The 15,012-nt window shown below is 41.5% G+C and overlaps 1 protein-coding gene across 8 annotated transcripts in view; it reads left to right on the plus strand.

The window, feature by feature from the left end:
• Nucleotides 1-12,624, plus strand: part of grid1a (glutamate receptor, ionotropic, delta 1a) — a 212,975-nt gene extending 200,351 nt beyond the window's left edge. For 3 of the 8 annotated variants that reach the window (XM_034608468.1, XM_034608466.1, XM_034608467.1), the window contains 5 exons: nucleotides 4,328-4,526; nucleotides 6,207-6,370; nucleotides 7,749-7,989; nucleotides 10,117-10,260; nucleotides 11,936-12,624. In XM_034608468.1, the coding sequence (XP_034464359.1) occupies nucleotides 4,328-4,526; nucleotides 6,207-6,370; nucleotides 7,749-7,989; nucleotides 10,117-10,260; nucleotides 11,936-12,367 (1,180 nt within the window). In that variant the 3' untranslated portion in view covers nucleotides 12,368-12,624. Of the gene's footprint in view, nucleotides 1-4,327; nucleotides 4,527-6,203; nucleotides 6,371-7,748; nucleotides 8,224-10,116; nucleotides 10,261-11,935 lie in introns of all 8 variants that reach the window. The other 5 variants (XM_034608470.1, XM_034608471.1, XM_034608474.1 and 2 more) reach the window with 5 other exon arrangements.
• The last annotated feature ends 2,388 nt before the right edge of the window (nucleotides 12,625-15,012 follow it).

Consider the following 15,012-nt stretch of genomic DNA (forward strand, 5'->3'; position numbering starts at 1 on the left):
CAGCACCCAGCTCACCTGTGAAGACACACTGTTTGTTTGTGTGTGTGGGTTTGTGTGCATGTTTGTGTGTGTTTTTGTGTGTGTTTATGTTTGGATTGGCAATTACTGGAACTTTCTCAAAGTGCATTTGCTACTGTTCGGGGAATGGAATCAAACTAATTGCAAATTATTGCGTTTAGAAGTTAGAGAGTAGGGGACTGTGACTGTGAATTTTAAATGGAAACAAGCAGAACATGATGAACATGACTCTCTGTGCGCTGTTCTCAATATTATACTTTGTTATTATTTCTTTGTATAACTCATCGTCCGTGTGGGATTCACTTCTTGTCTCATCTAACTTTTGCAGAACATGTTTTTACATTCCTTCCATTATCCATCTATTACATACAGTTGGAGCCTAAGTAGCCTAAAGTAAAAACAGTTTAAATCCCAGAATATGTATTTTTGTTTCTTTACATTTCAAGCTTTTCATTTGTTCTTCATTATTTTCCTGACGTGCACATCTAAACCTGTCCAGTACCAGATCCTTGCAGAAGTGCATTCGATTGCTTATTTTATTATGTAACTGAGAAGAGGAATTACACCTCAGGTCCAACCCCCCCCCCCCCCCCCCCCCCCCCCCCCAATGGAGCTTTTGTCTTTACTTAATTAAAAAAATTGACCATTTTACATTGTTTTTAATCTTGCTTGAGATTAACCACTGGTCCCCTTGATGATTCAGTGAACTCAAAGGCAGTGGGTTCTTCCATTCGCCATTATAGAAGGGGGCATTTCTGTGGCACACCAATAACTGCTTTACTATTATTACTAATTTGCCTCATAAATCACAGGGCGGGCGACTCTGCATTAGTCCATAATTGTCCTAAATCTAACTCTTTTCTAATAAATAAATTGTTAGATGTTGTAAACCTTGTTCTATGAAGACAAATGAAGCCATTTAGGACCATTTGAGATTCATACACAGGAGAACACATTTTGAAAAACTAAATCAGCTAAACTCTTTTTTAAGTCTCAGGGTGGGCAGCAGAGAACACAGGCACAGAGGTGGAATTAGTCTCTGTTCATAGGGGGAAGTAAATTTAAATGTGCATGTAAAGCATTGCAAGCATGTTGGGATTAGATATGGTGACATCTGAGCTGAAATGCCTTCAGAATTGCTCCAAACCCAGGTTCTTGATGCCTGGGAGTCTTTGTGGTTACAGGGCAGGAAAACTGGGATGTGTGAACCTGGGGCGGAAAGAACGAGAAGATGTTTTGCTTTAGGCTGTTGTGTTTCCTCACTGTTCAGTTCTAGATCCATTTAGTTTCCTTTAGTTTAGTCATACATGTAATGTTTGTGTAGCCTTTGTATGCAGAGGATGCAAAGAATATAACTTGGTGACCAAAGCTCTACCAATACTATATAAAAAGGCTGGATATGTACAAATTTGCCGATCTGAAATCTCTCCACTGCTGTTTGTCATGAAAGTATTGGCAGTTTGTCCTCCAGCATAAATCCAATGTTCAAACCTTGGAAGTTTCTACCAGAAATGACTTGAATTTTAAAAAACGACGTGAAGTGAATGTATCTGCAGCCCGGAATAAAATCAAGTTGTTTTTTTATGAGTCTTGGAGAAATCAAATTTCTGTCTCCCGCAAGTCCGTCTGTGTGGCGTACGAGCAAAAAGCAGCCAGTGACAAAAGAGATGATGCACACTCCTGCTCTGTATGTGCAGGTTTCACACTCTGTGTTAGTTAAGTGTGAAGGGGAACAATTATTTATTGTCTGAGGTACTTAAGCCAGGATTTCTATATGATTCTTTGTCTCTAACACTACGTGGCCTTTTTTAAGCTTTTATAAAATGCCTCAGGACACGGAGGTGGAATTGTTTCCTCCCACAGTGCGACATTAAAGCTCTTTGTATGTTCCTCCGGTGAGAGAGAGAGCAAAAGAGAAAAGGCAGATTAGTTTCTTTATTTGTCCTTCAGGATCGCAGATGGATAAATACTAATTACGTGAACTCTGTGGCTGAACTCTGCTGTTCTTTTTGTTGTCGTTATCGTGCTTTGATTGTTGAGTGCGATGGTTCTTGGTACTTGTTGCCTCTTTAGGAACTTTAAACACAGACCTTGTCAGGACCAGTTCACCTCATGGGGACCAAAGTTCGCTCTTAATGATCATTTTCTGAGGTCTTGGTTAAGTGTAGGGGTAAGATATGTATTGTGGGTAGGTTACATTTATGGTTAGGGATGAATTGGTAATGGTTAAAGTTAGGGATAAGTTTTAGGTTAGGCTGTACAAAATGAATGCTAGTCAATGCAAAGTCCTTATAAGGATAGCTGTGCAAAGCTCTGTGTTTGTGTGTCTGTTTCTCTGTGTGTTTGTGTGTGTGTGTGTGCGTGCGCTTGCTGTGCTTCGTTTAATCTTTGTTCAGCCATTATAACTAATGACCAGAGGGCCGGGTTGGACCTCTGAGTATTGATCGTGAATCAAAGTGAACATTGCAGGGCTTTGAGAAAGGAAAGCAAAACAAGGAAAAGCTCTTAACAATGTCTGACTGATGTCCTCGCTACATACACACAGTGCACATCAACCTCAAATATTCATTTCCTGATAATGTCACTTTGTTTAATTCTTCAGGTATCGTTGATTTTCAAACTGGACCGCCTGTCTATTGTTTTTTCATATATATCTTCTCTTTTAGTTCTTCTATTTACTGCAGTTAGTAGATCGAAATATTTGGGTTTGTTGATTAATCTCAAATCTATAATTCCGCCGTGCTCCATAGGTCAAGATAACTGCGCACTTGCATAAAATTAAGCTGTTAAAGCTGAACGTTTTACTCTGTGCTGTAACGCCTGGAGTTTAATCTGACAGAATAAGCCCGAGACCATGAAACATCTAATCAGTTGTTTCGGTCTCTCACTTGCTTTCCCACCCCCCCCACAACAACCACTGCTACACCATATAGGCTTCTAATTAAATGGCTGAGTAAGTCCAACCATCTTGAGATAAGCTATTGGATTCTCTCATTTTTTGGGGGGAAACTGCAGGGAAAGAACAATCTTGGTTTTTGTAAACATGCTGAAGTTTCTCTTGTATTTGGATTTTATAAAGAAATGTAGGACACGCTCCGAGGCAGCGTTTCAAACATATCGACCCAGTGCATGTGAAGGAAGTCGGTAATCTTCTGGGTGGATTGTCGTTCACATTACACTGGAAGCAAACCCTAATTGCAAAGACATTGGCATTTAGCAAATATGATGCTGTACAAAATTGCCAATTATCTTAACATATAAAATACAGCTGCTGCACGGAGCTGTGTTTCTTACTGCCCACACAGCATCTGCATAAAAGGCATTTTAATCAGGAGGGACTAGTTTCCACATATAGAGTGTGTGGTGTGTTTTATTTATGTGTATAAAAAAGTAGATGAGAGTGTGTTGCAGACTATATATTAGTGGTTAATGTCCAATCATTTCAGTATGAAACCCAACCAGCCAACCTGGTCATCACTGGTCTGTTTGCAGTCGCTGGCAGAGAGGAAAGTGTTGGCATCGACGTCCGAAGCAGCAGGCGTCACACAGGGAGCTAATTTAGTTGATAAAGAGCACGCTGATTAGTGATTTGCTCCGATGTGCATTAGAGAGGGAGGTGGTATAGTTTCCGGCTCGGTGATTTAATGGAGTGAACCAGGAGGGAGTTAACGCTAGATTTTTTAAATAGAGGGAAAATGTCGCTATATGGAAGGATACAAACAAAGAGGCTGAGGTGGGTTAATGAATGGAAGTGGAGAGGAGTGTTTCCTGAGTCACTGTTGTTTTGCATCGTGTTTGTAGAAAAATGAGAAACATGGTTGTGATTTTAAAAGCAAACATGTTGAAAGCACAACAGCTTTGTAGGCAATGCACATATACAGCATGTAAGAAATGACACAGTAACATACTATATGGTAAATTAAAAGTAAAGGTGCAGGATGTGAATTGTTATGAAACATCAGATTCCTCAAAAACAAGATTAGGGCAAGAAAACAAAACAAAGCATTTTCAAGTCACTTGTAAACACGGAACATTAGACTTCTGCATTAGTAATGTATAAATACAGTATTATATAACCACACAAAATGTATATTTTCCCCTAAAAGTCTACCATGTAAAAAGTCTATAATTTTTCTATAGACAGTTCACATTGACAAAGAGGAAAAAGAGCCAAATGGTTAATTGGGCCTTTAAAACCAACTCACACCAGCTGCAAATAGAAAATAGTTTTCTTATTTCCTGTCGTTTTTCAAATCATCTTTCTATCAACTCCTCTGAACGAACTCTGTGGTGTGCGATGTGGCTGCAGGTCGTTTCAGGACCTGTCCAAGCAGGTGGACCTGGTGTACGGGACGGTGAGGGACTCGGCCGTGTACGAGTACTTCCGGGCCAAAGGCACCAACCCCCTGGAGCAGGACAGCACCTTCGCGGAGCTCTGGAAGACCATCAACAAGAACAACGGCTTCGAGAACTCCGTCTCTGGCCCGTCAGATGGGATCAAGAAGGTGAGAATTAAGGTCCTAAATAAAGTTGTGTTAGTGCCCATTAGACTCATGTTAGATTACTGCAGACTTCTTTTGAAAAAGCTGTTTCTTCAAAAACCAAACAAAAACATATATTCTTGTTTTTTGAAAATAAATAAATAAATAATGTTGATAAATGCAATTAAATTCGTGTTAAGTAAATTATATACAAACATAAACTTAGCCTTGATGATAATTAACATTTTGCTGTCGCCAGGTAGGAACAAACTTTACGCTAGTTCGGTAATTTCCTTCCCTGATTGGCAGACGCATGTAAGTAAAGTGATATTTTTTAATCTTGTGGAATGTGAGGGATTTTAATTATTCTCACAAACTCAGTGTGCTGCTAAATTAGCTTTTAATGTGTTCTCTCTCTTCTCAGTCCTCTTTAAAGACAGTAACAAACACACACTCATCTACACAGACACACTCACAGGGAGCAGAGTGAAGAATAATCCATAATTAAACAAATCACAGCGGAGTCGAGACAAATTCACTTTAAAACATTGAACAACTTTATTATTTGAGCAGCTTACTGTGTTCGGTGTCGTCAGGCCAGTTGCCTAGATACATACATCAATGGAAAACCCCTCTTCTCGATTTTAACTCTGTTCGTATTTCTATATTCAAAGATGATAAATTAATAAATTGTTATTTATAGCGAACAAACCATTGCACGTGTCTCATTCTGCCTTGAGTCAGAATCAAAGTGGAGTAGGTATACGATTTCTCCTCCAATGAGTGGTATTTATTTAAGGTGAGTGAACTTGAGAACTAATGAGACGTGAGGTGAAAAAGTCTGTTTTAAGTGTGTTTGTTGAAAGCATCGTCTCAGTCTGGAGGGCGAGGAGCCACAGAGGTGTGTACCAACACATCTCAGCTGCTGTTGTTCCACATACTCTCCACCGTCTGCACTCGAGGCTACAGCACATGAGTGTGTTGTAAAACAAAACTGTACACGCACACATTAAGAAAAAAAACATGTCCAGGGAAAAGTTGCGTAAATTTAACCATGAAAACAAGAAATTACAAAATAGCCAGTTATATAGCCAGCTAAATACCTTTTAAATTAACAGAGATATTAGGTAGATTTCCTTAAGAACATGGTATTTAATATCATGAAGAGAAGTGAGGAGTTTTAATGCCTCCGCGCCTGAGACGTTATGTTTTTGGGTTGTGTACCTAAAAAACACAATTTCTCAAAAAATACTTTGATGAAAATTCTTTAAATTAGGTACAAACATTCAATCGACTTAAGGATGAACTGATTCGATTTTGTTGGTCAAGGTCAGTGTCAATTCTTTTTGCCTTGTTAATGCAATATCTCAGAAAAACCTCCAAGGAATCCTTTCAAATTTGGTACAAACTTTCACTTGGACTCTCAAATGAACTGATTTGATTTTGGCGGTGGAACGTCAAAAGCCATCACGTTGATATATTAACTCTGCTCTAAGGGATACCTTCAATTTCTGACCAGTTGTGACATATTCTCAAAGTTTACTTGATTAGATTTCTGTGGAGTAAAGGTCACAGTGACCTCCTATTGTTGTGAATGCAATTTGTTGGTCAGTCTTTGTCTCTCATAAACACACAAAACGGGAAAAAACGTCAGCTTATTAGAGATTTCCAAACCGTTTGTGTGCGTCCTTTTCAAATTTCCAGGCAAGGCGCGAGTCGTATGCCTTTCTGTGGGACATGGCGGTGGTGGAGTACGCCGCTCTGACAGACGACGACTGCACGCTGACCGTGGCGGGGAACAGCATGAGCACCAGAGGCTACGGCATGGCCCTGCAGCACGGCAGTCCTTACAGAGACCTCTTCTCTCAGAAGTACGTATAAACATATCCGCACACTGTACAACCAAGTGATGTATATTGATTGTGAAGCATTAATTGGACTTTGAACTCACTGGTGTCTGAATCAAAATACCCTTTAAATTGCTTGAGATAATTAGAGAAAATTGAAGGCGTATAACACGTCAGCTCATCTGTAATTACCCTGATGAGCAAAAGTATTTTTCTCTAGCCAGAGCTGTGAAAATATGATCCAAGTTTTTCTAATCTGTCGTTTCTGTTTTAATTCTGTGTAGATATTAGCTTAGTACAGTTTCTCTGAAAGACGCAGATTTAGAGGAACATGTTTGATATTCTCTGTTCATACTATTTGCCCGTTGTTTTTGGTAAATCTGTATTTTTTTCCCCCCAGACACAAGACAGACAGTCCTTTCAGTGCAGCCTTACAAGAATGATATAAGTGAATTTTAAACCGGGGCAGCGAGCTTTCTCCTCCAAGTAAAATCTAAATTCAGAACAAACACCGTCTGAAATTGGAGGATTGATCACTCAAACTGTTCCAATGGTGAAAGATCCAAAACACATCACTAGCAGGGAAAGAACTGGTGAATATTTGAAGGGTGTGTGCAGTTGTGATCTTTCATCCTTTTCCCTATCATTTAATGTCAGAAGCTGTGGCAGCTGTGTGTACATATGTCTGCGTGTGCCCTTTCGCTCTGAATGGATCGTGCAGGCTCGTGCTCGGGCGCGTATGTGCCAGTCACTGTTGAAGAGGTTGAATAATGCTGCGCAGAAAGCTAACCGCTCCGATGGGACAGATTCACTGTCTCAGCCGTCATCGGTCTCCACCAGGACATCCCATACATCAGCCTTCTGTACGCTAACTAATGGACTGACTGTAGTATTTCATCATCTCGGGTTTCCGCGCTCACAGTTTGATGTGAAACCGATTCATCTTGCTGTAGTTTTCCTCCCCGTTGTTTACATAGAAGTATTTTTTTTTTTGCTCTTGCCCGCTCTTAAGAAGAGTTTCAGCGCTGCATCGCTTAAACGTTTTACTCTCTGCTGCTGTGCAAGCGGCAGTTGAACAGCATTTAACTCACTATGGGTGTTAAATAAACTCAGAGTCAATACTAATACGGTCTGTCATTATGATCTCCATGTAATTACAGTCATGCAGAGGAGTCTAATGTTGATTTTATTATCTGCCTTCATGTTTGTCTATGAAAATTATTAGATTTTTCCGTTCTCTATTTCACCTCCTTTGTTATTTGATTTGCAGAGTAATTAGCATCGAACATATTCCGAATCAATGCTATTGAATGCGTTGTGCAGTGTCCTGAGGTGTTATCACATGGGGCTGTGCTGCGGCTGCATGTGAAAGTCCCGCTCACTCTGTCTCTCTCGTCCACAGGATTTTGGAGCTTCAGGAAAAAGGCGACCTGGACATCCTGCAGCAGAAATGGTGGCCAAAGAAAGGCCGCTGTGACCTGCAGAGCTACGCCGACGCCCAGCCGGAGGGACGCGCGCTGCGTCTCCACAGCTTCGCCGGTGTCTTCTGCATCCTGGCTGCCGGGCTGCTGCTGGCCCTCCTGGTGGCCGCACTGGAGACCTGGTGGAACAGCAACCGCTGCCGAAGAGAGCAGCCCAAAGAGGTGACCACTGACAACTCGTCGGGCCAGGGCCCAGGCCTAAGCCTGCTAACCCAGAACCGGGCCATGGCGGCCACCACGGGTCCCCCTGCCCCTCCAAGGCCCCGGTCGAGACCCAGACCCCCGGGCCCCCCGGTCCTGCCCAGAGATGCCACTGCCACACTCTACTTTATGGATCCAGCAGGCGCCGACGCCAGCCCCGATTTAGTAGAGCTGCAGTACACCCAGTTGTAATAGGTGTGCCCCTAATGATAGTCCAGACATCATGTGATCGATCTACTCATTCCTTCTCATGTTGGGAGAGAGGTTGGGGTGCTTTGTCAGGGACTTCTCTGAGGCTTCTCTCTCAAACACACTCGCTGCGATTCTCTCTCATACCGATGCATAGAAACACTGCCTACAGCTTGGGCTGAAAAAACAACCAGTCACTGGTGCTTGTGTGAGAGAGCCGCAGCCGGAGTGATGTCAGCAAAAATGTTGTTGAATTACAGTTTCAAAACTACATCATGAAATTGTACTTCTGAGTCACTACGTGCTTCAGTTGTACAATAGCTCTCTTTAGCTAATCCATTCAAGTCTTAATGCTTTAGAGCCCCGACTTCATCTCGCTGCTGTCGACTGGGCAGCCCCTCTGCATGAGGCGTCCAGACAACTAAGGCTTGACATGGATCCCTAAACTAAAGTGTGAGCAAAAGCAGATAGAGAAAAGAATCTGAGCCTTGACCCGCCTGTCTGACGCGACAGTCCAACAATCCAACAAACCGCTGGCCGAGGACACCCGGTTAAGACCCAGGCCTGTAATCACAGTCAATTGAGCTCCACCAATGCTGTTTTTTTTGGTGCAGACGAGAGTTTGAGTTGCTGCTGTTGATTTCTATTTCCGTCTGTGTACAGCTGCTCTCATAATAACCACATACTGCTGTCATGAGAAACCTACAACAAACATCACGGTCTCATTTACAGAGCATAAGACGTGTTAGATGTGTTTTTTTCAGTACAACCAGGAGTATGTTTGCAAATACATTTGATGCAGTTATCTTTTGATCGTTGAACACTTATCTTCAGGCTTGAAATGTGACTGTTAAAGATGTGCAGTGTACTTTGTTACACATTTTAATGCAATGGAAGTGAAAATATATCAGAAGCCAATTATAAATTTGTCAAAACACAGCAGCTTAATCCACTGACTGAGGGAAAATACTAAACATTTGAGAAGCACAAACCAAGACATGTAAAGTGAACGTCTCCCTTCTTCCAGTTTTACATTCATCTAAATCTTGAGTTTTAACATTGTTGTCAGTTAAAACAAGCAAAATTCAAAGATGTTGACAATGAGCATTTTTCACCACAATCGACGACAGTGAAACAAACATCCATCCATCTTGTATCGCGAAGAGGAAACTCAAATAACCAAACCCGCTGCTGCTGCTGCTGCTGCTGCTGCTGCTGCTGCTGCTGCTGCTGCTGCTGCAGTCTGTTCAGCTCTCATTACTTTACTATTATAAAAAAAACAAACTATAACGTGTAAGTTAATGATTATATTATTTAAAGTTGAGACTCATTTTACACTTAGTAACCGTAACTATCTTAGTAACTATCAAACTTATGTTGCATGTGTCATGTGACATCCTGATCAAATCGTGATTGAGTGATCACCCCTGTGGCAAACTTTAGGCAATTTTAATAAGCAGTTGGTTCAAGTCAGCTCTGCTACAAACGTTTTACAGTTTTCATTCAAGCCTACATTGAAGTGTTTAATATTCAGAAGGTAAATCACTTTTAATTGTTCGAAGCATCATGACAGCACAAGCACTCAGTATGTGGACATTGTGACGGCCATTTCCAACAACTGTAAGCCTCAACAATCATTATTAAGGAATAGTTGAGGTTTTCGAAAATATTATTATTTGCTTTCTTGCTGAGACTTAGATTAAAAGAGTTAGACACCAGTCTTGAATCAGACTGTTACAGATCTTTCATCTAATTCTCAGTAAGAAAGCAAATAAAGAATAATTTCCAAAATGCTGAACTATGACTTTTATTGCCTAAGTAATAACTAATTGCAATTATATGTCAATACCCAGATTCACAGGGGACCGTTTGAGTTATGTATCATTGTCTGATCTCCAGCAGGTGACTAAGGATTACGGTCTGGAAAGGGTCTCTGGTCCATTGACATATAATGACATTACGAGCACTTCACCTGAAGGGAGGCGGCACATATGGACAGTCAGAGAGAGAGAGACTGGGAGGAGGCCAAGGCTCTTGACAAAGGTCAGGAGAGGCCTGACATACAGTAATGGATGGTCATTGGCTGTGTCAGGGAGAAGGGGCGGGGCATGGGGGCCGGGCAGGGGTAGACTGTAGTCGTTTCATCTGTCATCTCACCCCATAGTCCCTCCTGTTGTTTGCCCTCTTGTTTTTTGTCCTGTCTTCAGGGTGGCTCGACTTTAATGGGTGCATGTGTGGAGGAGAGGGTGCAGTCAAAAGTGAGCATGGTAGCATGAAGCTGGAAATATACTTTTAACGATGCGTAAGCAGCATGTCTGCATCGGTAGCCTGCATTGGTATGGTGCGTCAGATGTGCACATACTCAGAAATGAATGCTACATGTCCGTCAGATACAATACGTACTCGAACAGTCGGGGCAGCTACTCGCCATTATCACAATGTTGTTACTCTTGTGCATTTGGAGCCACCGTCCGCACGGTAGCGTTCGAGGGATGGAGTCGCGGTCACAAGGTCCAGGCGATACACGTGCAAAATAATCGGGAGTCGGTCTAAACATATTTGAGAAAAAAATGTATTTAACGTTTACTTTGACTGTTCAGGTTTGTCTATATCCCATCTGCTAACATGGAGTAGGCGGGATTTATGACCAATACTGCAGCCAGCCACCAGGTGGCGATTGAGACACTGTGGCTTCATTTTAGGGAGCTGTCATGTCTTCCACCTTATTATACAGTACAGTGTATAATCTGTGGTGTGCCCTCTAGTGGAATACTCTGGTAATATACGTACTACACATGTAGTACATCATTTGTATGGGAACTAATAACTATCTATGCGAACGCGTGGTTAAAAAACAAGTTAATCTCCGGCTTTAGTTGGAAATAAACACATGCTCTTTTTTTTTTTGGCCTCTCCCTCTTCTCCCATATTTGTGTTGCCTCATTGTTTCTGGGTGAAACAAATTGATGAATTCCTCAATATGATTTAAATGACTTAATTGATATTGATATTAATTGCTCTGTCTTTATTTGAGTTTTACTGTCACAAAGTCTAATTCATTGGATCGGTGCATCCATTGGAAGCCTTGTTAACGGCTGATGCTTTTCATGCAAGAGTCGCCTCCTGCCGATGTGTGGTCACTTAATTAAGGAGAAAATTTACACACTTCTGCATGAAGAGACATCTTCATTCAAGTTCATTTCAGATGTGGAGACATTAGCTTTTTATAACCCAATATTTAAGACTTGGTGTTTTAGGGTAATGTCTCTCTCAAAGTCAACTGCTTGAAAAATCTCAGCATATTATGAATTTATGTGTTTGGGTTTTGTAAATGAAGCAGAAATAAGCCAGTGTGTTGTTTCAGCATCCTTCAAACGCACATGAATAGAACTGGCTGTGTGTTAGACTTTGTCTCACTGAATGAAAGAGCAGTCTGCTCAGCATGTACTGTAGTCGGTGGTTATGATGGTGATAATGAAACAACCTTTATAACCCGTCTCTTTCTTCTTTCCCTCTCTATCCCCATCCTGTTCTTCCTTTTAAACTCCTGACCCCCTTTCACTGCACATTCATTTCCACTTTTATTCTTTATCACACTTGCTCTTAATTACATTTATGCTCTCCCTTCCATTACAACCTCTGCCCACCATCCTTTCTCCTGGCTTATTTTATTCTACACACTCATTGTGGCTCTGGCTTTCTTTTCATCCGTCTCTAGGACAAAGAGGTGAACCTGGAACAGGTCCACCATCGTTTGAACAGCCTCCTGGACGAGGACTTGGCCCACAAGCAGCTGCCGGGCCAGTCTATCGAGATCTCTTCCCTGGACATTGGCAGCATGCAGCCCAGCCAGTCCCTGGAGGCCCTGTCTGCCCGGGACTACTCTCGGGGGCCGCGGCCAATGTCTGTGACCACCTTCCTGCAGGAGGGTCACGGGCCAGGAAGGACACTGGGTGCAGCGGCTGGCAGGACCTTGCCCCTGCCCCTCAGCAGTGCCACTATGCCCTCTATCCGCTGCAAACATAGGGCGCCCAACGGGGGTCTCTTCCGGCAGAGCCCAGTGAAGACGCCCATGCCAATGTCCTACCAACCAGTGCCAGGAGGACCCATCCCAGAAGCCGGCGAGCTCAGCCACGGGACATCAATCTGAGCACGTTGAACATTCAAAGACACTCGAGCTCAGACTGGAGCACTGTACAGAGCTGACAGTGTGAGGAGATATAAATAAAACACTAAAAAATGATTTTTATCACCAGTGAGGAGGAGTCGGTGGAAGAGGACTCGTGACAACACACTGGGACTTTAATGTACATATTTGTAAGTACAAAGAGAGATAGAAGCAACATTAAAAAGTGTATTTTGAATATTCTCAACAGTTGGGTTTAAAAAACACAAAAGTTAAAAAAATTAATTAAAAAAATGACTGTTTGAATGGCTTTGTAAATTTTGTTCTTTATGAATAAAGGTGACGATTCTTTGTGGTTGTTTTCTAAGTGCCAAGTTCAAAGATGTTTTCTTTCAGATTAACATTAACTGAATGTACTGTAAGAAATCATGATGATAAAAAAAAAGAGACATTTCACACTTAAACGACATTGGAAGAATTTATTTGTTTCATATGAAAACAATAAAAATATGATACAAAAATGCAGATGTGTGTTTGAAAAACATTTAGATCCATGTTGTGATGTCAGTGAGTATCTTGCGACTCTGGGGTTATTTATACAATGGTGTAAAAATGTTTATGCACTTTACAATTTAATATTTTCAAACTTTTTACTTAATTAAAAAAAATTATTAGGTAATATTTTGAATTGTTTTAAAATACTCATCATAACCCAACCACTATTTTTTTTATATTCTATTTAAACTTAGTGAGACTCATCCCATACTCTCTCCATTCCCTCTTTGGTTTCCATTGCTGGAGGAGTTCCTGACCGATGCTTACTGCCAGAAAGCTTGATGTGTTTCTATGTTAAGGAAAAAGTTTTAGGTGAATGGCTACATAAGTTTAAATAAGTTTAAGATCACTTCAAAACTACCTGTTGGGGAAAAATACGTGAGAACTGCTCATTAGAGCTTGTTCTTCACCGGATATTTAATTTGTTGGTGTTATTCTGAGGTAGAATTTCATCCTTACCAGTTCCAACCAACAATAACGACCAGGGAGAAGCAAAAATGACAGCCCAAAACAACACTAGTGGCCATTTTACCCATTTTTAATCCATTTAATAGCAACTGATAATTGAACCACCTGCCAACCACCCTGAGGGCCACCTTGGCAAATCTATCAACACGCATATAAAAGAGAAACAGAAAACTGCCCGTGTGGGGAACAGAGGATAATTGCTCACACTGGAGCTGACTCATAAGCCACCTTCACACCATCAGCTGCCCAGACAGACACATATACGGGGGCCTGTGTTAACAAGCCTGGGGGCCGATGCCAGCACCAACACCAGGGGCCCCACATGGAGACAATAGCTGGGTGGACGTCCAGTAGAGATGTTCCAGAATCTGCAACCAACTGTAATTCATCCAGTCAAACAAAAACCACCGAGAGGAAATGTCACAGATTCATGAACAAAATGGTTCCGATATGAGCAGATATCTGGTTTTGACGATAAAAGTCTCTTCCTCAAATAGAGAAACTATGGGAAATGAAGCGGCAACCGTTGAGTTGTATGAAATTCAAAACAATAACCATTTCCAGCTCTTTATATTTGTGTATTTATTTTTTGGCAATGGTATTGGATCATTGTCTGAAACAAACCTTTTGAAAATGTCCCCTTTGGTTTTAGGAAATCGATTTCACCACTTCTATTTACCACTGTTTTCCCCAAATAATCAAAGAAAAATAATAAACTGAAAGCTACAATTATTTGGGGTTAGGGTGAGGGTAACGTTATCAACACGCCCACGCACTTGCTGAGAATTTCCCCTCTGTATTCTCACATGGACTCACTCGGACATTTTACTCGGGGGCTGGCGGGGAAAGTTCCAGAAAAAGTCGGAACAACTGTCTCAAACATTTGTGTTTCTAGCTTAATAAACTCAGTGCTGACAGGAAGCAGCAGCTTTCCCTTCACATTATGTCATTCTCTCACACACCTGTCTATATGACATGAACGAGAGGATGCTGCTGCTAGTGTTTAAAATAATGACTGAATGCAGGAGGGATCATTTTGTGTATTTTCCCTCCATCAGTCCACGATCAGACAAAGAACCACACTAAACTAAATCAATGAAATGAGCCACTTACAGCTACTGAGGGAAGAAGAACAGTTATAAGTCGATCAAAGAATAAAACATATCCAGACACTTGATTACAGTTTTACTATTTAGTTAAGACAATATAAGACATATTTCTTTTATTACTTAGATACAACAGATATATTCTCTTGTAACTCACCACTACAGATGCAACTATTTACTTCCGTGACATGAAGTTTTGAAAATAACTTTTTCACCATCACGGACTTGAGGAAAAACAAATGTGTGTACATCATCAGCTGTACTGTGAGTGCAGGAGTCAATTAAGGTTTTTCTATTTGCTATGTTTTGCTGTATTTTACCGTCACTGACCCCGGCTCTCGTCCCGATGACGCCGGTGACTATTATCTGCCTCCACTTCTACACATGGAGTCTCCAGCTGCGTGTTTGCACCTGAAGGCAAAGCGTTGCACCGGGAGGAAATAATCGAGATCCCTGGAGGAGTCACTGCTGCAGCAACACATGATATCTCACTGCAAACACCGGTGCGACACCTGGTTCACAGGAAGGTAGCACATTGTG

This window comes from Hippoglossus hippoglossus, chromosome 15, assembly GCF_009819705.1.
Source record: "Hippoglossus hippoglossus isolate fHipHip1 chromosome 15, fHipHip1.pri, whole genome shotgun sequence".
NCBI lineage: Eukaryota > Metazoa > Chordata > Actinopteri > Pleuronectiformes > Pleuronectidae > Hippoglossus > Hippoglossus hippoglossus.